This window comes from Ptychodera flava, chromosome 14, assembly GCF_041260155.1.
Source record: "Ptychodera flava strain L36383 chromosome 14, AS_Pfla_20210202, whole genome shotgun sequence".
In the NCBI taxonomy this organism is placed as follows: domain Eukaryota; kingdom Metazoa; phylum Hemichordata; class Enteropneusta; family Ptychoderidae; genus Ptychodera; species Ptychodera flava.
Window position 1 is genome coordinate 29,714,364 of NC_091941.1, and position 27,603 is coordinate 29,741,966.

General features: G+C 37.1%; 3 protein-coding genes across 4 annotated transcripts; 1 reads left to right on the top strand and 2 right to left on the bottom strand.

Annotated features, from left to right (window-relative positions):
• The first annotated feature begins 16 nt into the window (after positions 1-16).
• Positions 17-8,788, top strand: LOC139150099 (fumarate hydratase, mitochondrial-like). Of its 2 annotated transcripts, XR_011556192.1 has the most exons (10): positions 17-203; positions 947-1,072; positions 2,078-2,188; positions 2,855-3,031; positions 3,431-3,586; positions 3,750-3,861; positions 5,077-5,157; positions 5,482-5,685; positions 6,050-8,365; positions 8,462-8,788. XR_011556192.1 is itself a non-coding variant. In XM_070722258.1 (9 exons), exons 1-9 carry the CDS (start codon positions 96-98, stop codon positions 6,475-6,477), a joined length of 1,503 nt encoding a protein of 500 aa, XP_070578359.1. In that variant the 5' UTR covers positions 17-95; the 3' UTR covers positions 6,478-8,788. The 2 variants fall into 2 exon arrangements, 1 of the variants encoding a protein (XP_070578359.1); XM_070722258.1 differs by having other exon boundaries at positions 6,050-8,788.
• Positions 8,789-9,123: 335 nt separating this feature from the next.
• Positions 9,124-15,403, bottom strand: LOC139150100 (dynein axonemal assembly factor 10-like). The gene is made up of 8 exons (XM_070722259.1): positions 15,114-15,403; positions 12,947-13,047; positions 12,141-12,271; positions 11,682-11,783; positions 11,163-11,278; positions 10,831-10,965; positions 10,295-10,392; positions 9,124-9,756 (listed from the first exon to the last, which is right to left on the bottom strand). The coding sequence occupies exons 1-8, from the start codon at positions 15,285-15,287 to the stop codon at positions 9,549-9,551; spliced, it is 1,065 nt and encodes a 354-aa protein (XP_070578360.1). The 5' UTR covers positions 15,288-15,403; the 3' UTR covers positions 9,124-9,548.
• A 1,227-nt stretch (positions 15,404-16,630) lies between these two features.
• Positions 16,631-27,240, bottom strand: LOC139150101 (uncharacterized). Its single transcript, XM_070722260.1, has 6 exons — positions 27,094-27,240; positions 26,279-26,345; positions 25,936-26,031; positions 23,027-23,224; positions 21,646-21,714; positions 16,631-20,811 (listed from the first exon to the last, which is right to left on the bottom strand). The coding sequence occupies exons 1-6, from the start codon at positions 27,204-27,206 to the stop codon at positions 20,761-20,763; spliced, it is 594 nt and encodes a 197-aa protein (XP_070578361.1). The 5' UTR covers positions 27,207-27,240; the 3' UTR covers positions 16,631-20,760.
• Between the last annotated feature and the right edge of the window lie 363 nt (positions 27,241-27,603).

The following is a 27,603-nucleotide window of genomic DNA, read 5'->3' on the forward strand; positions in this document are numbered from 1 at the left end:
TCAGGTCGAATAATTACTTCCGGGTTAAGTATAACATGCATGCGTGTGCTGAAGACATTACATAAGCTGAATCAATTGCCGTTTAAATCGCACACATGTCGGTTTTCGTCAGAGGAGCAAGTCGTAACTTCAAAGCTGTTAATGCTCACAACAAGTTTATAAGTGGTAATATAGTCGGCAGTGCTTCAATCGCAAGAAAGATGGTAAGTAGAGAGGGAAAGATGATGACGCGTTCATATGACACGATGTCCCCGTCTGGTCCCGGTCCCGTGGTAGCGGACTAATGTGTACTCACCTCGCTTCTGGCTCTTTGGTACCTACGTGGTATGTGGGTCGTCCGACCCACATACCCAGGCAAAACCTCGAGCTACAGCACTGCAGCTATCAGCCGACAGCTATTGGATGGAATATCAAAGCTAGCACTGAAACACAACATATTTGCCAATGCCATACTTCACCAACTTTCACATTCACTTTCGAGTTTCACAATGTACTATGTTGTGAACAGAAGCCGAAACAAACATGATAAACTTATCATATCACAAACAGCCTCTAGTGTCAACAAATCTCCACCACTTCCAAGGTCTGTAATCTTGTCAACAGTCCAATCGCAAGTTATGTTTGAGCAAATATATCACGATGTTGTGGAGGTAATACCAGTAATGATAATAACAATGAAAATTTTATATCATGGAGGTATGGGTCCATGATAGCTGTGGTGGTGGCAGGGTTAAAAATCGTACCAAAAAAGTCAAAACCAGCCTGTAAAAAGCAGAAATACCGTCTTAAAACACCAACAACTGACCCACAGCTATTTGGTGATTGCACCAAAAAATGGCATTGAAACACGTGTGTGTGGATCTAGTCTTCCATAAACATGGTTGAGTACTGTTGATATTGTACATTGACATATATGATAGAAGAAAAAATGTGTATTTTATTGCAGAGCAATTACAGAACTGAAGTTGATAGTTTTGGACCAATCCAAGTGCCAATTGACAAATACTATGGTGCTAATACAGCAAGATCCATACGCAACTTTCCCATTGGTGGCACCAATGAGAGAATGCCAGTAAGTTATAACATTCAGTCACATGTAACAACTTAAAACCTAATTTGTACTGCACATGATATATAATAGGGTATTGGGATACTTAAAGTCATAGTGGCCTTCTAAAAGATGTTCTCTCTTTGTCCTTGTTACTAGTTCATCCTCATAAAAAATACATAGACAGTTGAGGGGAAGACACTTTCTGTGTTCGCATGTTATCTGTTTCTACTCCACTGTAGAAGCTATCATGTCGCCTAATAAGTGACTGCTGATTGACTAATCTGTGGACACAATCTGGCAGATTAAGTTGACAATATCAATGCAAACTGAGCCATACTGTAATGAAGGTTAATAAATAGGGCACTCACTCGTTGATTGACACAGACTATATAATAAACAGAATACAGAAAAATAGTTTGAAGATAGTTTTTGTTTGTATAAAGAAGTGAAAAGGGCGAACGTGTGAGCAACATCATGGAGTGCACTGTAGCTTGAGTGACTCAGTATAGTCTTAGTGAGGGTAAAGTCATTTGTGAGGATGGCATAAATACATTCCTGGAGAGTCAAGAAAACCCATAAAATGGTCTGAAAATGTGAGGGTGTTAACTTCTGGAAAAAACACGTCTAGCAAAGTACATGTGGTCAGCATGTCCAGTGTTTGTCATCATGAAGGCTTTTTGTGACATTGATGATCATCTGCAACAGAAGTTCACTAATAAAACACTCCTGGAAAGCTAATGTTAAGATTCATATCCCAAGATCTTAAGAAACAAATTCAGGCAATATGTCACCTAAAATGTTTTCTGCAGGTTGTATGTCAGTGTATGTGGTGTGTGTTACTGTTGTTTAACAGTGTCTATATCTTATAGACATACCGGTACATCATTTTAGTCTTTCTGATGCCCTTTTTCACCCCCAGCACCGTCAAAACTTTACTCACAATGCTGCCAAACTTTTTTAACTTTTATTTTATCCAGTTGTTTTCATTGCTTCTATTGTGACTACCTGACACTGTTTTTTTTCCAGATACCTCTGATAAGAGCGTTTGGATTGTTGAAGAAGGCGGCTGCAGCTGTTAATGAAGACTATGGTTTAGACAAAGAAAAAGCTGAATATATTCAAAAAGCAGCTGATGAGGTAGGCTTTCAACATATTTTTAATGTAGTAATTCTTTTTCAAGGAGGTACATCATAACACTTAATTACACCTCAAATCTTACCAGTATGATTGCACGTTTTATCCAAAGACTGGATTCAGTAATAGGGACTATTGCTTTTTGCTAGAAAATTATAAAAGTTTGATGTGGAGATGGCAAGACAATGTCACTCATGAAGTGTTGATGAAATGCTGCCTATAGTATCACTTGCTGACTAGGTTGAAAAATAAGTAAAATTGTCAGTCATTTTCAGATATTTGCTTCAATAGTCTAATCAGTATATATCTAATGAAGGGAACACCCCTTACCACCCCCATCCCAAGTAATATCCTAACTGTACACCATTGATGTGCACAAACTGTACTTGCTTAAAACATGTTTTCTTCAGTTTTGTTTCAGTTTCCATGATAATCTGTAAAATTAGTTGGCATAACACGTAGAGCATTTACAAAAAAATAACTCTATGAATGCAAGATTCAATAATGTTTTGTATTACATAAACATGCTTGAACAATGTAAGTACACTGTGCATGATAGTGTCCATTTTATCTGTGATTCACAGCAGCTAAATTTGCATTCAGACAACAATGCATTCATTGTGATATACTTCCTTACTTTTGTTAACTCCTGTCTCTGTAAATGGTCAGGTCATAGCAGGCAAACTGGATGAGCACTTCCCATTGGTGATATGGCAGACCGGCTCAGGAACCCAAACCAACATGAATGTGAATGAAGTGATCGGTAACAGGGCCACTGAGATGATGGGAGGCACTGTGGGAACAAAGAACCTAATACACCCAAATGACCATGTCAACAAGAGCCAGGTATTTCACACCAGATCTTTGAAAGAAACACTTTGAAATAAAAAGAAAAGAAAAGGAACTTGTTCTTGTTCAGACACAGGTTTCATGTTACAGAATGCTTTGTGAAAGTTTTCATTTACATTAAATTTAAAAAAAATAAAAAATGGACCAGAGATTTTTCAAATAAAACTAAAATAGTTTATCATTTGCAACAAAGATTTGCAAAGATTACCAAGTTTGAAATCATTGTATAACACATATTTTACAAATACATTCTCAAATCTCATAGAGTTTGTAGATCGAGTTGGGATAATGTACAATTTTCACATTTCAAATCAAGTTCACATATTATTGTTCAAAGAAAAAAACAAAAATAGTAAGCAACAACATTTCAAAGCCTACATTTCTTTCTTTCTACAGAGTTCAAATGACACATTTCCAACAGCAATGCATATAGCTGTGGCCCAGGAGATCAATGAACGATTGCTTCCAGGTCTTAGAATACTGCACGATGCCCTCGATGAGAAATCCCAGAAATTTGCTGATATTGTTAAGATTGGTAGAACACATTTACAGGTAAGATGAATGTAAAGACACTTTATTGGAAACCCTTTCCAAAAGCATTTTACATGTAATTAGCATAGAATATACATCAGTATGTGACAAATTATTATTGATGAAAAGAAATCATACTGTTCTGTTTTACTTCAAGTATCTATACTTGTTTTCTTGTTGGAAGGATGCTGTACCCTTGACGCTAGGACAGGAACTCAGTGGATATGTTGCTCAGATATCAAATGGTATGCAAAGGGTGTCTGGAACTTTACCAAGACTTTATCAGCTAGCTGCAGGTAGGTGTCTTGCAGACATAGAATTTTCAAACTTTAAGGAATTCTTTTGTGTTGTCAAATTACTTTTAAACAAATGTACATTGAAGAATTTGTTTCTCCGTCATGTTTTATGGTTAAATCTATCCATGAAAATCTGTGTACAGTGATTGGTTGTCTTGTTTTCACTCACCAGGTGGTATGCAAATCAGTGTACAGTGATTGGTTGTCTTGTTTTCACTCACCAGGCGGTATGCAAATCTGTGTACAGTGATTGGTTTTCTTGTTTTTACTCACCAGGTGGTACACAGTACCGTAGATTTCCCATAATTCATTGCGATTTGTATCCTCAGAGATTCCCCAGAGAAGTCGAGCCGACTCGCATCGATTTCGAAGCTGTTATCCAATTGGGTGGCTGAATCTTACCAATATAATGAAAACAATACAATAGACTCCCTAAGTGGCTGTGAATAGTGACAATCGACCAATCAGATATAACCTTGCAAACACGCTGCGAGTCAGCCGGAGAAGTCTACCAGGTCTCCCATGTGTAGACAAATTCATAGACTAGTTGTAAAAATTCTGAACTGTACTTTTAAGGAAACCATTCTTCTCAATTCTCATTTTAAATGGTTTGAAAATAATGCAAGATTGAGAGAGGAGATAGCATTTTTGTAAAATTTTCCACTGATTGTGTCTTCAGCCATACAGAATAATGTAATGGAAATTAGGGACACTAGTCGCACCTGTTTTTGAAACAAAAGGATATTGATTATTTCCAATGGAAATGACAAAAGAAATTTGCATTCAAAGTTTTCTCAGACAATGACCCTTCAGTTCGTCGTAACTTGCTACCTAAAAAGTATGGCATTTGTAGGACCTACAGAACGTGATTTCCATGGTTGTTTAATGGTTATTTGGAAACTTTCACTGAAATTTCTAACCGTACTTTTACTTGATATTATTTATCAATTATTCTGATGCTGCACATTATTGCTTGCATACAGAACTGAAAAAGTTATAAGAAAAGAAACCTTCAAGGATACAAATCGAAGAGAATTGTGGGTAATTTATTGTACTGTGTGGTATGCAGATCTATGTACAGTGATTGATTGTCTTGTTTTCACTCACCAGGCGGTATGCAAATCTGTGTACAGTGATTGGTTATCTTGTTTTCACTCACCAGGTGGTATGCAAATCTGTGTACAGTGATTGGTTTTCTTGTTTTTAACTCACCAGGTGGTACAGCTGTTGGTACAGGCATTAATACCCGCATAGGATTTGCCGAGAGAGTTGCCGCCAAAATTGCTGAACTCTCAAGTAAGAAACCATCAGTTAAAATGTTAAGACAACTGGATAGAAAACTTTCTTAAATTTTTTGATCTAAGAAACAAAACCCTGCCATGCTGCATTAGAACACTACATTAGATTTCACTATTGATTTATCTCTAGATTTATGGAAACAAGTCACAAACAATGATACATGTACCAATAATTGGATTCGGTGCCACTTTCATGCAGTCAGATGACCATTTTGTGAATGTAAAGAAACATACAAATAGACTTCATCAGATTTTATATCACTAAAGAAAATGTTGACTATCGCTCAGTACGATCTCATTGGCAAGTTTAATCTTTTTCTAGGTCTACCTTTCACAACATCTCCCAATAAGTTCGAAGCACTAGCTGCCCATGATGCACTGGTTGAAGTGCATGGCGCCCTCAATGTTATAGCATGCAGCTTGATGAAAATAGCAAATGACATACGGCTGCTTGGATCAGGGCCAAGGTGTGGCATTGGGGAATTAATTCTGCCAGAAAATGAACCTGGTAGCAGCATTATGCCTGGTAAGCATATAGCATGACAATTTTAGCAAAATATTGCAAGAATATTATAGTCCTTTCCATCACTGTTTCCTGTCATACTGATACAACTATACTGACAAAATTAATGGGGTTGAACCATGTTAGGACAGTTAAAATGGAAAATGTATCCACAACATCAGAACTACAAGGATAAATTTTTAGCTCTATGAGCTCTGTGCACGATGAAAACGCATGGCAATAGAGACTTGCTGGATAATTTGGTTCACGATGGAAAAAGTGAGATTTGGAGGGTACCATATTACAATTATCAATTATTAAAATACATGTATGTCCACTTTTTGTCATTTCTCTCTAATATTCTGTTGTCCTTTTCATGACCCATTAGGAAAGGTCAATCCCACGCAGTGTGAAGCAGTTACCATGGTTGCAGCCCAGGTGATGGGTAACCACACGGCAGTCACAATCGGGGCTAGCAACGGACATCTTGAACTGAATGTGTTCAAACCAATGATCGCTGCCAATGTTTTGCAGTCAGTCCGTCTCCTTGGTGATGCCTGTGCGTCTTTCACCCAGAACTGTGTCGTGGGGATACAACCGAATGATGTACAGATTAGCAGGTACTTGAAGGAATCTCTCATGTTGGTGACCAGCCTGAACCCATACATAGGCTACGACAAAGCTGCAGCAATTGCAAAGCGGGCTCACGCTGAGGGCACAACGCTGAAGGAAGCCGCCGTGAAACTGGGTTATCTTACAGATGAACAGTTTGATGATTGGGTAAAACCCATCAAGATGATTGGTCCAAGAGATTAGAAACTGACATTGATGCAAGCAAGATCATGGTTGCTCAGCTCAGACCAACAATCTCAATTTGTATGAACAACATTCACGATTGATTACAGTGCCTATGGCATGCAATCATTTGTACCTAGGGAAAAGCAGTGCAAGGGATTGATGCAGCTAAGCATCTGTGTGAATAACAAACCTATGATTATGAGTTGGATGAAATTGACCCTAGAAGATTTTGTTTTTTCAGAAAACTGATAGATTTCAGTGGATTCAAAATCAAAATCTACAAAAGTTATGCTGCAGTTTTAATCCATGGTTATGGGGAGGGGGGGGGGGGTTCGGCACGAAATGAGGTACTGAAACGGTATATCACATTGTCTTTTTGACTCCTTAAGCAAACTCTCACTGCATGACGGAGTCTACCAAAGGTTTCAAAACGACTTCTGTATTGTTAAACGATATTCACTTGTATTACTTCCCATTATGTTCCTTGAAGTTTGTTATATAACTATTAGAACATTGTCTGATGATTCTGTTCTTTGCAGGCAAATTATTCCAAATCAGTTATTTCAACATGGTGCCTTTGAATGGTGTTTAATTCCGTTGTTATACTTTTGTATGTCATTTCAAATTCAAGTGTGGACACAAACATATACTGAAATACTGATTTTCATTTAAGGCTGAAAAAGAAGTATTAAAAGTCAAATCCCAGCATGTAACATCAGAAATATTTTAAATTTTCCACAAGAAATACATTGTGGCAAGAGCATAATAAAGTTTTCCAGACATACTTTATCTATTATTTTAAATAATGAGATTCATTGACGTTTGAAGTTTACAGGTTGATACAGGCTGACACAAATATTTGAAAATCAACAGTAGTGACGGCATTAATATTAAATTATTGTGTTGAGTTTTTCAGGGTATATTTATCAATTTCTGAAGGTGATAATGAGATTTTATTTATTCCCTTTAAAGGATTATTTGCTAATTGTTGGTGCAATTAATTTATATGCATTTATGAAAACTTCAAGGTTTGTTCACTGATGCTACTGAGCCCCATGATTTCCAAAGGGTCTTGTTTGTTTCTTTTTGTCATATCTTCCTTCCAATCTGATGCACCTGACAGATACCTTGACCCTACAATATGGTCACCCTAGCTGTTCTTTGCATTGCAAGATATACCATTCCCACACTCTGCACTTTGTCAGTACAATATGTATGACATACGTTGGCAAAAACGACCCTCGTTTTTTGCAGTGATCACTAAAGACTCGTATGAAGGTAAATAAATTTTTACTGTTGGTTTCTGAAACTGATTATCAGTAAAGTCTGCAGCTGCATGCATGCCAGTGAAATCAAAGTCAATGGGAACACAGGAAGAGGGGTTCCTGAAGAAATGCTGCATTGTTGTAGTCAGCCAAAGATTTCAATTTGTTACTTACTAGTTGTTTGTGTTTTGGCAATACTTGGTCAGGTTTTATTCTAATGAATTCCAAATAACTCAAGGGTGATAAAAGTATATTTTTAGATGACTGCCACAACCTTTTTCAGCATCTTGTGTTACATTCTTCAGAAATATGTGCCTTTACAGAAATATATCCCTGTCAAGATCAGCTTGAACTTCTTAGTTTGTAAAATTCAGTGTAGAATAGCTGTGGCTGCACATACCATGGCAACTATTGAGATGAAAATCTTTGATTCTGATTGAGATTTCCATCTCAATTGACTCTTTGTTTCATGGTGTTTCTTTTTTTCAATGACAACAGAGGCTGAACTAAAGGTCATTTCTGAGTAAATTCTTGTACCATGGATAACATAACTGTTGGTTTTATGGACGCTAAAACTTGGGTAGTACCGTTGCTAAACAATTTTACGCCAGTATATATCAGTCATGAGTACGCTAGCGCTAGCAATGAAATATGAACATGTTTGTGTTGCAGTTCATGAAAAACACATTTTCATTTAAGCGGAAGGTGTAGCATTGTTTCTCATTATACTGTAAAAGCCAGTGTATCAGTAGGTGCTCAGCAAAATGTGAAAGGCTGTGTAGACAGTAAGATTTGGAAGATGTCTTTGCTGTTGTTATGAGACGCCACGTGGAGAGGATCTAGGAGAAGCCACGGAGGTGATGGTCACTCGTTGCCTCACAAAGCTGTAGGGATAGACTACCTGTATGCTTATCTATGCATTTGGAAAGTACTACCAGTAACCATTATCATGGTGCGTAATTAAAACATATTCTCATACATATTATTTTGTTATTCTATCAATTTATTTTTTGTGATTGTATCAATTTTGTGGTACAAAATAAAGTTTAAAATGGAAAGGGAAATCATTTCGCCGAAGATTTTAAATATTTTTTGTGGAAGATTCCATGGGTCACCACTATGCAATTTTTGTCGTCAGAAGTCTAAATCACGCCAGATTTGACAAATTTTTCTGATATTGAAAATTAATATTTTCATCCTCTGAGAGATTCTTGTCACTGATTGTTGTGATGTGTCTAAGGGTGGAAGATGTGTAAATAGATGTAACCATAAACTGGTGAACTTCATGAAGATTGATAAATGCCCCACTCAAACATGGCCACCTCCATGCAAAAATGGTTGACATAGTTCAGACACATACACAATCACATAACCATTCAATTCATTACGACCACGATCATCATGATAAAAAACAAACAAAAGTAACTTCCCTTTATTTACTGTCAACATAGATCTTACATTTGATTGCGATCATGTCATACTTGAATAAATAACAGTCTGTTAAAGAAACATGTAGGACAGGAAGGTCTGAGGTACTAGTACATGTTAAATTGACTTGCTGTAGATTTTCAATGAGATAAGAAGACAGACTATATCAGCAGCACGACAAATAGTCTATGGTACTTTTATCAGGTGGTATAAACCTTGATGGCTGCCGTTTCTCTTAAGACGCGGCAATCTTTTTCAGTTTTTCCCCACTCAGTCAGGAAATGCAATCCATGACCACAATACACACAGAGAATGTCGATTTCTTCCTTGCTCTTGCACCAATCAAGAAATTGACACTGTACAAGAAATCAACACTGTACACCAATACAGGGCACATTACACTCTGTTCAATTTAGTGACTATGAGTACCCTAAGTGTCTGATCAAAGGCTGTACACACAGCTAGTCCTTCCTTGTCTGAACTCCAGTCATATGATGCTATCGGTTGTGTAGCAAGCGTTACATTTTGCAAGAGATGAACAGTTCCTGGAACTCCTTCAGCAATGCCATTTTTATCTTCTCTACTTCTCTTTCCCGGATACTCACTGAAACGGGATTGGATAATATGGATTCACATCAGAAGGCAATGAACTGCCAAACAATGTTTCCTGCAGAGTTTGTTAATTTCCCAAAACTTTGTGAAATTAACCAATTTTCCTTTTTGTTGGTTTACAAGATAGCTACCCATACCTAGTCAAGATGAAAGTTGTTCTCCTTGCCTTCTGTTTCATCTTTTAAAATGTCCATGGCTTTTAATTTCTTAGAAATTTCAGGTCACAATATGTTTATCAAGCCTTGCACAGCATACTGCATAGTAATGAAACTTCACAATAACTTTGAAATTCTACTTTAGAAAAGATTTTACTGTGTCAAGACTTCAGCTGAAAAATACCAGCAAAGACTACAATCCCAGACTTTGTGATCTTTACTCTATTGGTTACTAAGGTGACCACACAGGGCTTTATCGCAGGCTGTTTCATTTCCAGCTTCATGTGTTTTGAACACTCTCAAAATTTGATGTACACTACTTTCAATCACACACCAATTACAACATGATACTTTTCAACAGTCACTTGTACTTACTATTTCCACAGATTGCATGTTCCGCTGCCTCCTAGAGTCATAAATACATCTCTGTTCTGTGGCAAATGTTTTGCGCCCCAGATTGTCGATTTGTGTGCCTGTAGATCAATACACAATGAGTAATATTACATAAAATATTGTTCAAAGTAGCTAATTTAAGAACAGTACTCAAACTCTGAGGCCATACAGATCATGTCTTAAGAAAACTTGACATGTATATTTCCGTCATTTTGGATGTGAACATTCATTTATGTACTGACAATGTCTCAGCAAATTAAGTTACAGGAACAGAAATGAAATGGTTACACTTGCTGTCTGTGATAGGAACTCAGAAAGGAGATTTACTGTGTTCAGTGTCAGCTTTCTCCCTGATCTGAATTATTGAAGACTGATACTATTCATAAACATATTTCATGGTATCAGATGTGGATGGAATAATTTTCAAGCGCTTATACATGCATTGTTGGTGGTTTTAGAAAAGTGATTGACACTTCAATGCTGATGACACTGGTCAAGAGGTCACCGGCATGACTTACCTTTTCAGTACAATAGGCAAAGCCCTTCTGAGGATGTTGCGTCCTTAAATCAAAGACGTGGAACTTAGCTTCTAGCGTTGTCGCCACAAGTTTGTTCATAATGATGTCCTTTCTGTCAAATTCCAGGCCACAAATCTAGAGTAAAGACAGAGCATATATGAGTCATGGAGACTGGTATTGTCCAAAATTTAACAATATACTTGCAGAGTTATCATGGGATGAACTGTGAGCAATATGGGAAAGTAAGAGCATTTTTACCGATATTGCATAGATATGAGCAATATATTCAAGAGGCCCTTTATTCCAAAATTAGTATTTTACTTGACACTCACTCCATTGCCAATATTGGTTTCCCATCTCAGTGCCATTTTCCTCAGATCAAACATTTTAATATCACCGTTATCATAACCAGCTGCAACCATCCGATCTGCTTGATTATGGGCATGACCTGCGAATATGGAAAAAGGAAAAAACTTGCTTGTTTAACTGAATTACACATACTGCTATGAAATTCCCTCCTCGTTAAATTGTTCTATGAATCAGAAAACCTCGTTATGATTTTGTTGGCCCAAGGTCCAGCACACACAGGTACATGTACAAACAAGTCTTGCTAAAGTATTTGGTAAGTGTGTGACATGTCTATGCCATTCTATTCATATGAACAATGTCTCTTCAACATATATGTTACTCAATTTTTACTGAGAAACTAAAGTATGTTTCACATTTCCTTTGATATTGTGTGAACAATTACAACACTATCACAATATCGCCATATCTGAGTTCAATTAAATTAATAGTTATTATAAAACAAAATTGTGATAACATAATTAATGATAAAACGCAATATCTACCAAACGCTACAGTCCAACAATCTCTCTTTGTTTCACCGTCAGCTGGTTCCATCTTGGCCACATGCTCATCTTTCTGACGCGGGTCCCACACCTTGACTGTACCTGATGGATGAAAATACACATTTTAAAAATCATGAAATGCAGTGAATACTTTGAAGATCTGACTGAAGCATGCAGACTTTCTTTGCAATTCACCTCAGTATCAGCAGAAACCATTAATCACCAACACACCAGTGAATGCAGACCACTGCTATTAACACAGACTTTGATGGTTTTTATTCCATTAACAGATCCGGAAGTACTCGTAAGTGGTACCGTATATCTGGTTTGTCTTCTTCTAACATGTGATGCTGATGATATCAAAGCACCATTGATGTACATCAATACAATATGCATGTATTCAACGATCAGATATTTTGCAGTGTGGCTATTTCTCTGTTGATATGGCTGACATCTTACCATCTCTACTGCCAGTGACTATTTCAGGTGCACCTTCGCCAACACCAAGACCACCGACACCATCAATACAGTTGATAATTTCTTTATGTCCTTTGACTGAGTATATTGGCATTTCTGTCTTTTCTAAGTCCCTGCAAAGGCATTGACAGATACATGTACATATATCTTTAGTACGTAGACATCAATTCATGTAATATTGCTGATAGTATGAAATTTTCCCACAACACCTTCAACTTTCTATGAATTCAGTTTCTGTGTTGCATTATGTCTAATATTTGTTTCACCATATGCTTGGGTAAATGGTAACACTCACTTTTCCAGACAATATTTTTGTCTGTCGGTGTCACTGAGACATTTAGCTGGTCATCTCAATCGCCATTTTTTTCCCTGCTTGAAGTTCTCAAGTACTGTAATTTGCAGAACCATATGGTCCCCTCACATTGTCAAAACTATCCCTCTTTCCCTTGTGAACGGATCACACTTAGTTTTAATAATTTGGCAGTCATGAACAAGGAACAAGAAGGGAACAAGGAATAAAAGGTTCACAGCAAGAAGCAAAATGATCTATCCAAAAGGGTAAAAAATTGTCAGTAATTTTTGAATTTCATATGAATAATGATGATAAATTCTGTAGAAAATAAATGGCATCTGAATTCCAACAGGCTCTTGGCAGGAATTTAGCTTACGATCAACTCTAACATCACAACTATTTATTGAGAACAAAAGTGGAAAGCTCAAGCCTGCCTACAATAAGATAAACAGTCACTGATCAATAACTCGTCATAGGAGAAACCTTGTACACTTACCATATCATGAGTTTTCCATCAAAATCACCTGTTGCAAAGTTTCTCTGTTGAAGACTAGAGGCACCAAATGTGCCACATTTGAAGGCTTTTGTCTTCTCTGTCTGCAAGATCAAGAGAAATACCAGTGTTCTTTTGGTCACAATATGCCTACATGTGCAAACACAGTTTGGCTATAGCCACATAATCAAGTTTCACCAACACAACATGGACTCTCCTTAACTTTAAAGCATAAAAGCAATGGGTGCTGTAGATTAGGTGAACAGAATGGTACATTTTTTCTTGGTTAAAGAAAGAATCCCTTTTCTTGTTTTCAACTTCGCTAGCCAAGGGTGTTTCTTTGGGCAAAGACCCTCCCTTGAGACAACCCTTGCCATAATGGGCTATAAATTGTCTTTTTGACAACTAGCACCATTGCTCAGCCAGAAATGGCCTGTAGGCCGCCAATCATGTAACTCATTCCTACTCACTGCACTTTTCTCTTCAAATGACAACACCTTCACGTGATCTCCAGTCGAGGAACATGTCACAGGCATTTTATTTCAACCAATAATTTGACCAACAATCAATGAACGGAGCAAACTCGATTTTATATTTACTAGAGGGAGAGCAATGTCACCATTACAAGCATACCAAACCTTTTGGCTTTGCACTGTTGACCCTACCAAAAAGGTGATGTACCATACAACTTGCATGCTGAATCTTCCAATTTTTAGTAAATGAAATAGCATTGTGGGAAACAATCACTGTCACTATGAAACTGTGATGCTACCAGAGAGAAAAGCAATTAAATCAAATCTCTGATACTATTCAGTCAGAACTGTGAGGTGTCTGGCGAGAGTTTGCGGTCAAAAGAACCAACTAAAACCGCTCACTACAGTCACAAATGAATCTACATGTACTTTGAAGCATTTTATGGCCATGGTCAAAGCACGATTTGATCAGGCAGTGTGTTGACCTGTATCCAAAGATCCTGTAACCATGACGATTAGTGAACAACATGTGTGTTGAGTCCTTAACAAGGACAAACGCAACATTAGAGATTGCCTTTGTTTGGCTATATTTCCGGTTTACCAGTGGCTGTGATTGGCCCTCACAAATCAAGCTTGGGTTAAGATGCTTTAGATATTATCTGGAGCATTCACACACAGGTTGGTTAGGGAGATTATCCTAAGCCAACCTAACCAAGCCATGTGGACCAGAAGATGCTTGTTTTATGACCCCAGCCTCTTTGAAATTGCTTGGTTTCAACACCCTCTTCAGAGTCCATACTAACTTTTTCATTATAATAGACAATACCACAAATGTTACACAGGAATTTTTTATTGAAACACACAATTTCAAAGTACATGTTACATTGTACTTCACACTAACTTCACTAGATATTCTTCGGTACCCCTTTCAACAAAGCAACAGACAAATGAAATATTCATGCCACTAAGAAAAATTCTTATTAATCTCGATGATTTAGTGAGGTTAGAGTTTACAAAGTTCCATTGCATTGGAAATGCTAATAATGTGTCAGCTGATAACAATAAAACAGATATTTTGTTTCAATTTTTACAGAATGGATTATTTTGAGCTGTCTCACTTTCTGCAAATCAAGCTCAAATGCCAACAAAGCCATGATTCCTTCCTAACTATTCTTTTCTAAATAACCTTGCCCACATATTAAGTTTCTGGTTCACTTGAATTGGCAGAGCAATATTTAAAAACAAATATCTGAAATACCAACACAGAATGATATAAAACATTCATTTTATAAAATGATGAGAAAACAACCATCAGCTTTTGCTATTTCATTACATTGTTAATAACTTACACTGACGTGAATTTGGTTCTGTATAGATCTACTTTAATTTTGATGACACTCTCTGCCATGGTCTTCAGAGATTTATAATGAGATCATCAAGGTAAACGCTAAATTGTGGATGTAAAATTGTTGTTAGAGGCACAATCTATTGCGGTGAAGGTGAGCAAGTCCCGCATTGGCAAGCAATTAGCTGTTGCTGTTACCTTGGCAACGTTATAAATGCCTGAACCAAAGTCTCTTCCTATGACGAAACCTTCCATTCAGAAGACGTGATCTCGTGAGGTTCATAATTTTATGAAATATGTAAACTGCACAGCTGACAAGGCGGGGTGACGAATGATTAAATTTATAGCTTACCTCGTGTAAAAGTTTGACATCTCCGTGTGTTACCTCATAGATTTGAAAAGCACCTGTTTGACGCGGATGACAGCCTAGTACAACAAACTTGGCACTACAGGGGATCCACTTGGCGTCGAATAAAGTGTAATTTAAGGACTTCTGTACGTGAGCAATTATCTGAGGCTTGTCCATCTTGGATATATCACTTTCATCTGTTTGTCGATCGCAATTTGCCTGTCTACATTCGACGATTAATCGCAGCTCGCTTCGAGCTCGCTTCTGGAATCTTCAAAACGGCGCCCTCTTGAGTTAATTTGTTCGTTGGTTCTCTACTCAGTCCGACACAACATATGTAAATCAAGGACATCAAGTGCTTGAGGCAGTGCAGCATCGATCAGGGGTGAACGGCCTCTTTGTGACCTTGCATGACCTAGCCAGCATATTACAAAGGCCGTTCATCCCATCGAAGCGTGTCGGCCGCACTTCTCAGTTATAAAAGCTTGTCGAAAAACTGCTGTAAAATCATGGCACTTTCATAACAAGTACATTGTAAGATATATGGAACTCGTACTCACAATAATTTCAACACATGATAATTTGCAACTTGAGATTTCCGAGCGCTTTACGAACAATTAACACATAATTGTTATGTCCACATTCAAATAGATAGAAAAATATGGATTTCTAGGTGTCACATATATTTTGTGAGAATTAATGTATCAAAAAACAAACAAATTAATTAATCAATCAAAATGCTGGCCACTCAATCCTATTTAGGCTACATAGTTTCTTATCGAAAGTGGTGTCTTTACGAAACAATCTTTTCTGCCAAATCCCTGGGAGCAATAGCATTATCAATGACTTCGCGGCGATTTTTTTCAAACTTTAGTTAGTGCGGTGAGAATACACGATCTCCAGTAGAGTGTCAAATAGTCAGAATGAGAGAGAACATTAAATGCAACATTGCAAACTATGTTTCTGGCTGAATGCTCTTTCATTTTCAAGTACTCACAGGTACATTGGCATACAATTTTTTGCACTGTAATTTACATTATTTTCCTTAGAGGAAAAAGGTAGTCACCATTGACAAAAAGACATGCTTGCTTGATGCCAATTATAATTTGCTGCATTGTTTAAAATCATTAATGTTCAATATGTTTGGATCTACCGGTATTAGAGAACAGAACAAAACTTTATGTGAAGTTTGTAATAAACAACCTGCACACACACACACTACTCAAATGCAAAACTTGTCATTGGCATTGGCATCTGTACCTTAAGGTGCTGTGAAGGGAGGTGCCAAAAATTTTGGGTGGCATGGATCATCTTATATTGTGACATTTTTCTAGGGAAACTAGCAGACACAGGCTATACAGTGTTCAGTTTAATGCCGAGACAGTCACAAGCTTGTTTGAGAGATAATAAACAATGGATATGTATCAAACCTTAGTCAAATAACTCTACAAACATCACTAGATATATCAATCCATCAGTCTCTATCATCCAGGAAAACAACATGCAAGTTGATCAGTCTGTCTAGTGTCACATCGTTTTTAATGTGCATCAATTCACCTTAAATAGAAGACACTGCCAAAAATCTACTCAATACCCTAAAAACTTAAAAAATTAGTCGTACAATAAGCATAGCTTTCTAAGATTTGTATGCTCGATTTGTCACAATTTATTCAAAAGTACTTCTAGAATATCGTATAAAGAGCTTGAATTTCAAATATACATAATATTGTCCACATACTGACACAGATTGAACCACCACATTTTTGGTAGCATTTTTAAACCCCCTTTTTATAAAAATTTCTGCATCCTGAAATATTATAGAAACATTCTCATGAGCAGCCATTTGTTTGGTGGGTAAAAATGATGTATTTCTCCTCCAGAACCTTATTGTATTACACCAAGCTTGACGAATATTGCATACATGGTAACTTCTTTTCTCAGGCACAAGCTGGTGGAATAATTTTCATCACTAGTTAAGTTTCCATGTATTGATACATGGCGGTGGGAAAGTCTGATTTTTCAACTCCAGCCAGGAAGCCAGGAAGAAACTTCATGATTATTGCACAAAACTGTCTGTAGCCGTAGTGACAGCAATTTGAACCTATAGAGCATGACTGATTCGATGGAAGGTAGAGTACAGTACACACCACCTGGTTTAATCAGGACGACACATGGGATGGAAGGATAAAGCTGTTCTGATTACACTAGACACGTTTGATCAGATTTTGCATGACTTGTCAGAAGAATCAATGGAGACCATTTTCCTGGCTTAAAAGCTGACAGATGTGCGTGAAGCAGTCTCAACAATGCATGAAGTGCTCAAAAGTATTTACACAGTAAGAAGACGAGGCAGAGTGTGCATCCATTTACCTTGCATATCGACAGACTGATATCACTTTTGTGTTGCTGTTCTGCATCTCGGTTCAAAGCTCTACGGTAAACAGTAACTTTTGGTTGCCATAAACAATTCTCCGCGACGGCATGTGTCAATCACACTATGTACATCTTTTTGCCACCAAAGAATGTGTTCAGGCAAGTCCTGGCTAAAAGTATCATTACTAAGCTAGCAAGGATGCTTTGCGTACACCTATCCATCACGTGCTGTGACCTGGTCAATCCTGTTATGTCATTGGCTCTCAGACATACACAATGTTATTTTCAACATGCTTTCGTTACATACACATTTTTTCTCCTGAGAATGATTACATTTGAACTGATTTAAAATGGTCTCTCTGTGTGCTCTCAGCAAAATAAAATGAAAAAATAACAGTAATAATTTGCCAATTTAAGTGTGCTACTGCACTGTGGTGGTTCACTGCTGGAGGCCTAAAAGTATGAGTGTGGACCTGTCTGTGCGTACAAGGCAATACAATGCCATGATCAGTTCTTGTTTTTGAAAGTAAATCACTTAAAAGTTCAAAATTAAATATTGGAGTGGATTATACTTTTTTTTACATTTTCGGAAACTCTTATTTTAATGCCAACAGTTCATTTTGACCTGTATTTTACGGGTGGATTGTGCGAAATTGAGAGAAGAAGAATGGTTTCAAGTCACAAACCTAGGAATCTGATGTCTTGCAATTATTTCTTAGTTGGAGTGGGTTCCAAAGGTGGATTATTATACAGAAGCAATGTGCCCACCCCTATGATGTACTATGCTCACTTAATTTAGAACTACACGTCCATGCTCCCTTGTTAAGATTACGCGAGCCAGTGCCATCTTTTGAACTTAAAACTAGAGTATCATAAAAATGCAAAACTTCTCTGAAAGTATGATTAGATTTTTCATCGATTTTGCAAGTTTTTTATTGATTTTGTTCATAATTGCACGGTCAAATATGGACTGTTGGTGTTAAAATGACATGGTTAAAAGATGTTACAAAACGACAATGCGTCTGTCACAACACAGGGAAAAAAAGGACATCATTTTCTGAAAATTATTTTCAAAGGATAAAGAGGCATTACATAATACGTTACATGCTGTACATACAAAAATGAAAAAGGTTAGTGAAATGATAAAAGTGATCATATTTGATAACTGCAAACAATACAGCATACCGATAGCGGTTGACCTACCTAACAAGCCTCATGACATGAAGAGGTGTGGAAATTGTCTCAAATTGTGAACAAAAGTTTCATTGTGTCTTCCTCAACTTGTATTCATATATTTCCCATCTCTTGCTAAGTCACGGTAAAAGCCTCTACCTAATATTTTCAGACTTTGATTACATAGGAATGACCGTCATTTTTGCTCACTTAAACTTTATCACATATCACATTCGCACAAATACTGACAGAAATTACTATCATAAAATGATGGTCATGTTGCAATTGGTTCGATTCGAAACATTGTCGTTGATCAGGCAAGGTATCAAAAACCTGGTTGTCGCTGAAAAGTGTCACGCAAATTAAATTATAAGAAATTAGAAAAGCCATTAAGCATTCAGTCAGTCTGAAAATTTGATCATCACATTTCACTGAAAAAATGCAAACGCTATGTGACTTCTCTTGGTTCTAGTTCTCCACTGCTGTTTTTCAAGCAATGATGAGAATCAGAATTATGTTTGAAATCACGAAAAGTTGCCGTATCGTCTAAAATATGGCAACTGTACGTCAGCTTTCCAAAGTAAGCTTTGTCTGTGCTCCTTCTACTGGTTGGGCAAATGATAAAGCCCATACTGTCAGCCATCTATCCCTGCCTTGCACTGTATTCCGCGATACTTTTAGACTGACAACATTTTGTTGCTCTCTGTCATTAGACAGAATCAGAATTCAGACTTTGAGAATTTCGACAAGTGTACTTGTACCAACTGCAGCTTGGTATCAGAACACAACATAACATAAAGACTTGTTGAATAAATACTCACTTTTAAAGTAAAAAAAAACATTTACAAATCTTGTGTCCAAAGACAATCTTGCACAAAGCATCATAGTAAATTATCAAATGGTCAATAACATATTATTCTTACAAAATTGAAAGGTAATTACAAAAGGCACTCAATTATTTTTGAGACAGCAAAATTTTATGTGTATTGATACAAAACACTAAATAAATACTACACCTAAACAAAATTTCCAACATACTTCATAACACACGTTCAGAGCGCACAATGCCACCATCAAATGTCTAGCATCCCTTCCCCCTTGTATTTCAGCCTTTGCACCTTTTTCAATGGGATATCTCAGTATGATGTAACAGGTCACTACAAGCTTACAGTTCAACAGATTAATTTCTAGCAAATCACAGCATGTACGAAAACTGCAGGTTGCTCACATTTATAACATGTTACTCCTACTAGCTTCCTGCATGAATCTCTGCCCCTCCAAATCCTATCACTTCACTAACCCTCTACATGAATCTCTGTCCCTCCAAATCCTATCACTTCACTAACCCTCTACATGAATCTCTGTCCCTCCCAATCCTATCACTTCACTAACCCTCTACATGAATCTCTGTCCCTGTCCCTCCAAATCCTATCACTTCACTAACCCTCTACATGAATCTCTGTCCCTCCCAATCCTATCACTTCACTAACCCTCTCTACATGAATCCCTGTCCCTCCCAATCCTATCACTTCACTAACCCTCTCTACATGAATCTCTGCCCCTCTCAATCCTATTACTCCTACAACAAGCCCTCTCCATGAATCCCTGCCCCTCCCCACGGAAAACCTAGTAGCACAAAGAAGACATATTTCAAAAGGTAATAGAGTAACTTTTTTCATGCTGTGTCACTGTATTAGATATAGCCTGCATAGGTGTGTGACTAACTCCAACACGCTGTGTTGGAATAACTCACACTTTTTAACAATAACTCACACTTTTTAACAATGTCAGACTTTCTCTTATAACAACAGGGATACTGTCCCACGACGACTTCATTGGTGGGTTTTGACTGTCTCATACGTTTATCCAAAATCACACAGACTCAAATATCAGAATATCTCAGATTAAAACCAAGTAATGACCAATATACTCTCTCTCAGAATGTTAACCTAAGACACTAAACTCAGTCTACCTGTACAAACAATCTGCATAATAATACTGTTGCGGTGAAAGTTTTTAAGTACCACCGTATGTACTGATCTGATGTAACACAACCTCTGTGACTTTTGCTTTGTCTCCCTGCTTCTGCTTTCTTTATCTTTCATCAAGCATTTTCCGGTGCTGGAAGGCTGTATGTATCCGTTGAGAAGGACACCTGATGAATTGAAAATTGCATCAGTAAATGTTACAAATGAGTTCTGTCGATATCTTGAAAACATATTCTGATGAAATACTTAATACTTAATTCAATCTCACTTGAGGGCGTTCTGCTCCTTACTTCTTAATGTGAACTGGTAAGAGGAAGGTACTCTCTAAAGTGTAGATCTTACAGGTCTACTGTATACCTTGACCTTCTCTGTTTGTATTGATTTGACTCGATTTGACCTGACCTGACCTGACCCGACTTCATATACAAATGTTCTGATATGTGCACCTAGTATAGATTTGATTGCACATAGATAAGGCCCACTTGCGACTTTCACCACCCATGGAGATATCAAATCTGTGGTAAATGCGTATTGTTAAATTTGAAATACAAGAGACCTGAACTGACGTGATGTGTAATAGTATAATTAGCTGTGACTCTTCAATTATTTTCCTCCCATTTGTCACAATACACTTTCTTCCTCTACTCTAAAAATCACTTTGAATTGCTCTGTGTTCAACTTTATATGAACATGGCCAGTGTGTATGTAATGTCTGTAATGTTGAATAATATATTCTGGATTGGACCTGAATTCATCTATCAAGAGTAATACTGCATATTGTACACAATGTACTAGGTTTGCAATGCAAATTGCTTTGTGTATCAACCTACTTCAGGGAGAAGCATACCAAAACGTACTTCTTTTCTTGAACAAAAATAATGAAAATATTATCATAATTTCCAGCTTTTGTCCCTTTGACATAGCTTTTTTGGCATAAGTTGGTGTTGTTTCATGATGAGATATATTAGCTTGGAGTGCATTGATCTCTATGTAATACTCACCTCTGGACCATTTTCACTTCTCATGTATTTTGCTGTTGATTGATTTGGAGCGCACCGTCTCCGATACACCTAAAAATTGGTCAAATAAATATCATTGTAAGTATGGACTGTAAAATCTCAATTTGGCAACTGAGATTAAAATTGAAAATTGCTGTCAAAGGTGTAGTATATTTTTAATATACAATCAGCTAAATGCCATGAAAAATAGAGTTTTTGATTTTTTCATGCTTTATTGAAGAAAACTTGTAACTTTCATTTAGGTAAACATGACAATTTTACAAAAGCGAACAATAATGATAACAATCATTATTAAAAAAAGAATAATAAATAATGACAGGTCTGATTTTCGCAATGATCTCAGGGTCAAAGCTAACAAAAATGAACCCTTTGTGATGCCCTGTTTCCATGGTACCAATTGCCTAAATCCCACTGAAAATTAGCTTGGGTCACTTCAAAGATTCCAGTCTTGTAATGATAATGATAATAGTAATGACAACAACAGCAGATGGAGTTCGACAGTGCTATTTAGGTAATGGGGACAAACAGTTACTGAATAAGAAACATGCCATTTTTATTGCGATGCTGTCACAGGAACTTCAATATCCTGTTGTTGAGTTTCTTTGATCTGAAAAGTAATTTTACTAACTGTAATGACATTGTATACTCTCCTAACCCTTCCGTATTTTCATTCCTAGAGTAGGGGCTTATACACAGATGTACAGCATTTTCAAAAATCTTGTGAAATCAGTGGAGAAGCTTATACTCGGACGGGTATGGTAGACTCACTGAAGCAGTGTAATGCTATGAGAAATTGGACTGGTTTCTTTCTGTTTTGTTCTACACTTAAATCTACTCTACTTTTAAAGGCACATGAGCTGCAACTTTTGACATTATTTTCATAATTTTATATTTAGATTAAAATTAGTTCATAGAGATGTTCTTACTCAGAGATGTTTACTCAAGTATTATTATCCACTGAGTGGGACTGCATGGGGAGGTTTCAGTAAGACAAATAATAAACAGGTGCTGCACCCAAATATTGCCACCTCCATGCAACTACATGATAAACAGCGTGAATGGTGCATGTACACATTTGAAAGGACGGGAAAGGGACTCACTCCACTTTGATGAAAAATTATCCGTTTTTCACCTAATATGGCAAAATTTTGAAAATGGCGGGAAATTGAAAATGAACAAAAATTCAATTTTTTGCCTATTCTGCCACAAGGAAATGTTGTTGAGGCATAGTCAATGACTATATCATTCAATTTGCAGATTGCAATGAATATCTGAGGAAGTTGGAGGTACCTTGAGGTTGGACAAATTTTGCAGAGTTGCAGCTCATGGGCCTTTAATAATCTATGATACAAGAAGGACATACCAGATAACCGACTACAACTCCGACAATACAAACAATTAGTAGTATAACGACGACTGCAATTATAATTGAGCTACTTCCACTGCTGCTGCCAGCGTCTGTTGTTGTGCCTTCCCCTTCAAGCATTGAAAACTCTGGTGACTCTGCATCTATGGGAAATTCCTGACCTTTGTAGGTTATTTTGTAGCCACCGGATTTGAACTAGAAACAAACAAACAAAAAGTCATCGTTGATGACACAGTCCCCGCTTGTCATTTTGTTATAATCTTTGGTGTCTAGGTAGCTGTGGTCTAGGTAGCTGTGGAATGACATTGATGCAACGGGTGCATCAGGCCTGTGACTTGCATAATAAAGTTATCTGAGGAACATTCAATATATGACTCATCTCTGCCGGTAATGACCACTGAAGGAACTTTTGATTACATCACACATAACGATGCCCTCACTGCCTCTAGTGTCATGACGGCACATATATTACATGTACTATACACATGGTTTTTGGTGGAATTTTCGAATCACAAAATTAGTAGACATGCATATGTATGCCATAGTACTTTATCTTTGTACCAAGTCTCAACAACATTGGTTAAGGAATATTTGCATATGATTAAGCCTCAAAGACATGAAAAATCCAAAAATGACCATCTGGCAGCGATATTGGAAAAAAATGACAATCTGGCAGCCATATTGGAACATGTCACGAAGTAACTTGACATGTATGTATACCATAGTGCTTGATCTTTGTGCCAAGTTTGGACAGAATGGGTGTAATGACCTTTGAATTACGCTTCAAAGACATGCAATATTCCAACAAAATGGCAGTTCTGCAGCCATATTGGCTCCTATCACAAGGTTAATTGATACATGCAACTATATGTATGCCATAGTGCTTTGCCTTTGTGCCAAGTTTGAACAAAATCGGTTCAAAGATGTTTGAGTTACGGTTTAAAGACATGAAAAAATCGCAACAAAATGGCCGCCTGTCGGCCATATTGGATCATATCACGAAATAAATTGGTGTTCATATGAAGGGCATAATGTTTTGCTTTTATGCCAAATTTGAACACAAGGATGTCTGAGTTATGGTCCAAAGACATGAAAAATCGCAACAAAATGGCCGCCTCACGCCCATATTGGATAGTATCGCAATATAATTCGACATGCGTTTGTAGGCCATAGTGTTATGCCTTTGTGCCAAGTTTGAACAGAATCGGTTCAAGGATGTTTGAGTTATGGTTCAAACACACGAAAAATGGCAAACAAAATGGCCGCCTTGCGGCCATATTGGATTGTATCGCAAAATAATTTGACATGCACATGTAGGCCATAGTGTTATGCCTTTGTGCCAAGTTTGAACAGAATCGGTTCAAGGATGTCTGAGTTATGGTCCAAAGACATGAAAAAATCGCAACAAAATGGCCGCCTCACGCCCATATTGGATCGTATCGCAATATAATTTGTCATGGATATATAGGCCATAGTGTTATGCCTTTGTGCCAAGTTTGAACAGAATCTGTTCAAGGATGTCTGAGTTATGGTCCAAAGACATGAAAAATCGCAACAAAATGGCCGCCTCGCGCCCATATTGGATCGTATCGCAAAATAATTTGACATGGATATAAAAGCCATAGTGTTATGCCTTTGTGCCAAGTTTGAACAGAATCTGTTCAAGGATGTCTGAGTTATGGTCCAAAGACATGAAAAATCGCAACAAAATGGCCGCCTCGCGGCCATATTGGATCGTATCACAAAATAAATCAACGTGCATCTGTAGGTCATAGTGCTATGCCTTTGTGCCAAGTTTGAACGAAATTGGTTTAGCAGTGTCTGAGAAACTGTTGATGACGGACGGACGGACGGACGGACGGACGGACGGACGGACGGACGGACGGACAGACGGGACCCATCTATAAGTCCCCGCCGGACTTCGTCCGCGGGGACTAAAAAGACAGTTGGGATGAATGTTAAGTGTAGACATCACATCAAAGTTACTTGGAGACGCTGTTGTTATACCACTTTCACAATTTGAGGAATGCTCACCATGTATAATAAAATGCAAATAATGTCAATGTATTCTCATTTATATGTAAAAATAAATATTTGTTTGCAAATCACAATTACATTTTTGGAAATTACACATGCAAAATCAACAAATATAACTTAATCGGCGACTGAAAATGTCACAATGAACACCAGCAAAGACAAAAATTAACAGCCCAGACTGCAAGCTCTGACCACAGCCATACATGAAACACTGATAAAATTTGTCCAAATTTTTTTAGCCGCAGTGTCCAATGTTGCATGTGCAGCTATTCTTAGTAACAAACCTGTGACCGAGAACAGCCCTACTGACAACAGCATGGCAGAAGACATACATGTAAGCAAACACGCCTGTTCAGACCTTGTCACAAAATTCTAATAATATATATTGTAACCTAAACAAGGGACTATGTGCAGGTTGGTAGGTGACCATTTTTCCCAGCATCAGGAGAGCAATGGTCTCCTACCTGGAGGTAAAGTCCCTTTTTTGGGATAAAATGTTTTTATTACATGCCTCTCTTCAATAGTTTTCACTCGAAATGTTTAGGATTATTTGCAAATGACATTAATATGCATTATTTCCATGTTAGATGAAAATCCTTTTAAAAAATAGCTTTTCACTGTAGAATGAAGAATTGATATATTTATCAATTTTTCATGTATAATTTGTTACAAACTGGATTTCCTATGTAAAACATGGAATGTAACATTTTTGAATCCCAAAATTGACAAGTTGAAAATAGTTCAGGTTCACTTTCAGTCAAATGATGATTATGTGGCCCGCGACGTTATCAATGGAGTTACCATTGAATCATATAAAGCGCATGACATTCAATATACGAGGCATGTAATAATAGGACCAGGCTGCTTACCTTACTTTCCATGTACGATGCAATATCTGATACTGAAGCATTAGAGCCATCAACTGCTTCTAAGCTGTACTGTACAATGATACTGCCTTCCCTCACCTACAAAATAACCAAAACCCCCACACGTCAGACTACGCTTTGCATTCAGAATTCGTAGAGTTCATCAGTGCGGACCAATAGCAGTGGATGGAAAACACCTTGGGTGGTTCATACAAACTGAGGTATCAAATTTAATATTGCCCTGCATTATCTTACCCATCATAAAAAAAAAATTCTGTAAAAAATAGAATAATTTGTCAATAGAATCATCATTGCAATGATGACCATTGAAGGAAAGTTCACATACCTCAAGGTTCTGAATCATTTTGCTTTCGGGTAGGTTGAATTCTGTGACAAGTTGTTGGGTGAGAAATCTATGAAATGAAATAGTAGAGATATAAGGAAAATACTGATGGTGAAACATATACTGATAGTCTTATTAACAAATTCAAAGACATACACAAAAGGGCCAACATGCAATCAGAAACCCAGATTTCAGACACCAGTATTTATAAAATGACTAAAAATCAGATTTAAATGGTTCGGCTCGGAGTTCATTCTATGCCATAGGATGCAAAGCCTCTACAGCATTTACTTTCTAAAAGCCCATGGAGAGCCATATTCTATTTTCAAAATTTACCTACAAAAGCTACAAAATGAAATAGAGGATGATACAGACAATACGTTATTTTAAGTTATTGTAATTGGATTGCAGATCCATACTTTCTGTTGCAAAATGTTCCACAATGTCCACAGGTTTTGACACCCAAAATTCCACCAGAAACCAGATGTTCATTTCCTGGCACAGGCTGGCTTGTCAATATACTGACTAAAGTTTCTGTACAACTACACGTACATCATACCCCAATGAGTTGAGAGATATACAATTCAATATACAGTATAATCAATTCCCTGTGAATCTAATCTAGAATATCCAATGCTAACAAACCGATCAATAATCAAATTAGGTTTCTTCAGTGAATACGATTTTTAAATGGTTAAACGTACAATATTGAAAAAATTTATGATGAAATCTGGATCTAGAAACAACTGATTTTAAGGACAAGAAACATAGCTGGTACATTTATTGAGATTGCAGACAAATCACTGCTCACTACTTACTCTTTGAAAGCTTCAAGATTATCTTTAATGAGGTTGAACTCAGCTCTGATGATAAAACTCACTTTCACATTTCTGTTGAACAAAGGTAAGTGTGTTAGGTTTGCTAATTTCATAGGAATTGAATGTTCATATGATTGCTTTTCAGATCAATTCTTAATAGAGACAAATTACAAATGTATTGATAAAATACAAGGTTCAGAAGATCATGGGTTTTGACAGAAACGCCAATGTCAGAGTGCTGGTTCTAAGAGGTGTGGAAATCTGGTCGGGATATCATGGACAGGATCATCATTTGAAATAATGCTTCATGAAAGTCATTCAACCAGGGAATATGAACAGGAAAAATGGGTCACATAAAGGATTTACATAGATGACAGACAACTAAGAGTGTGAACTTTTGAGAGATACTAACCTGATTGGAATTAAGTCTGAAAAATAAAAAAACAAATTGTGTTCATTGACTTTGGTATTATAATGTATAAAGTCATTTCCGATGATGAAATTAAATAG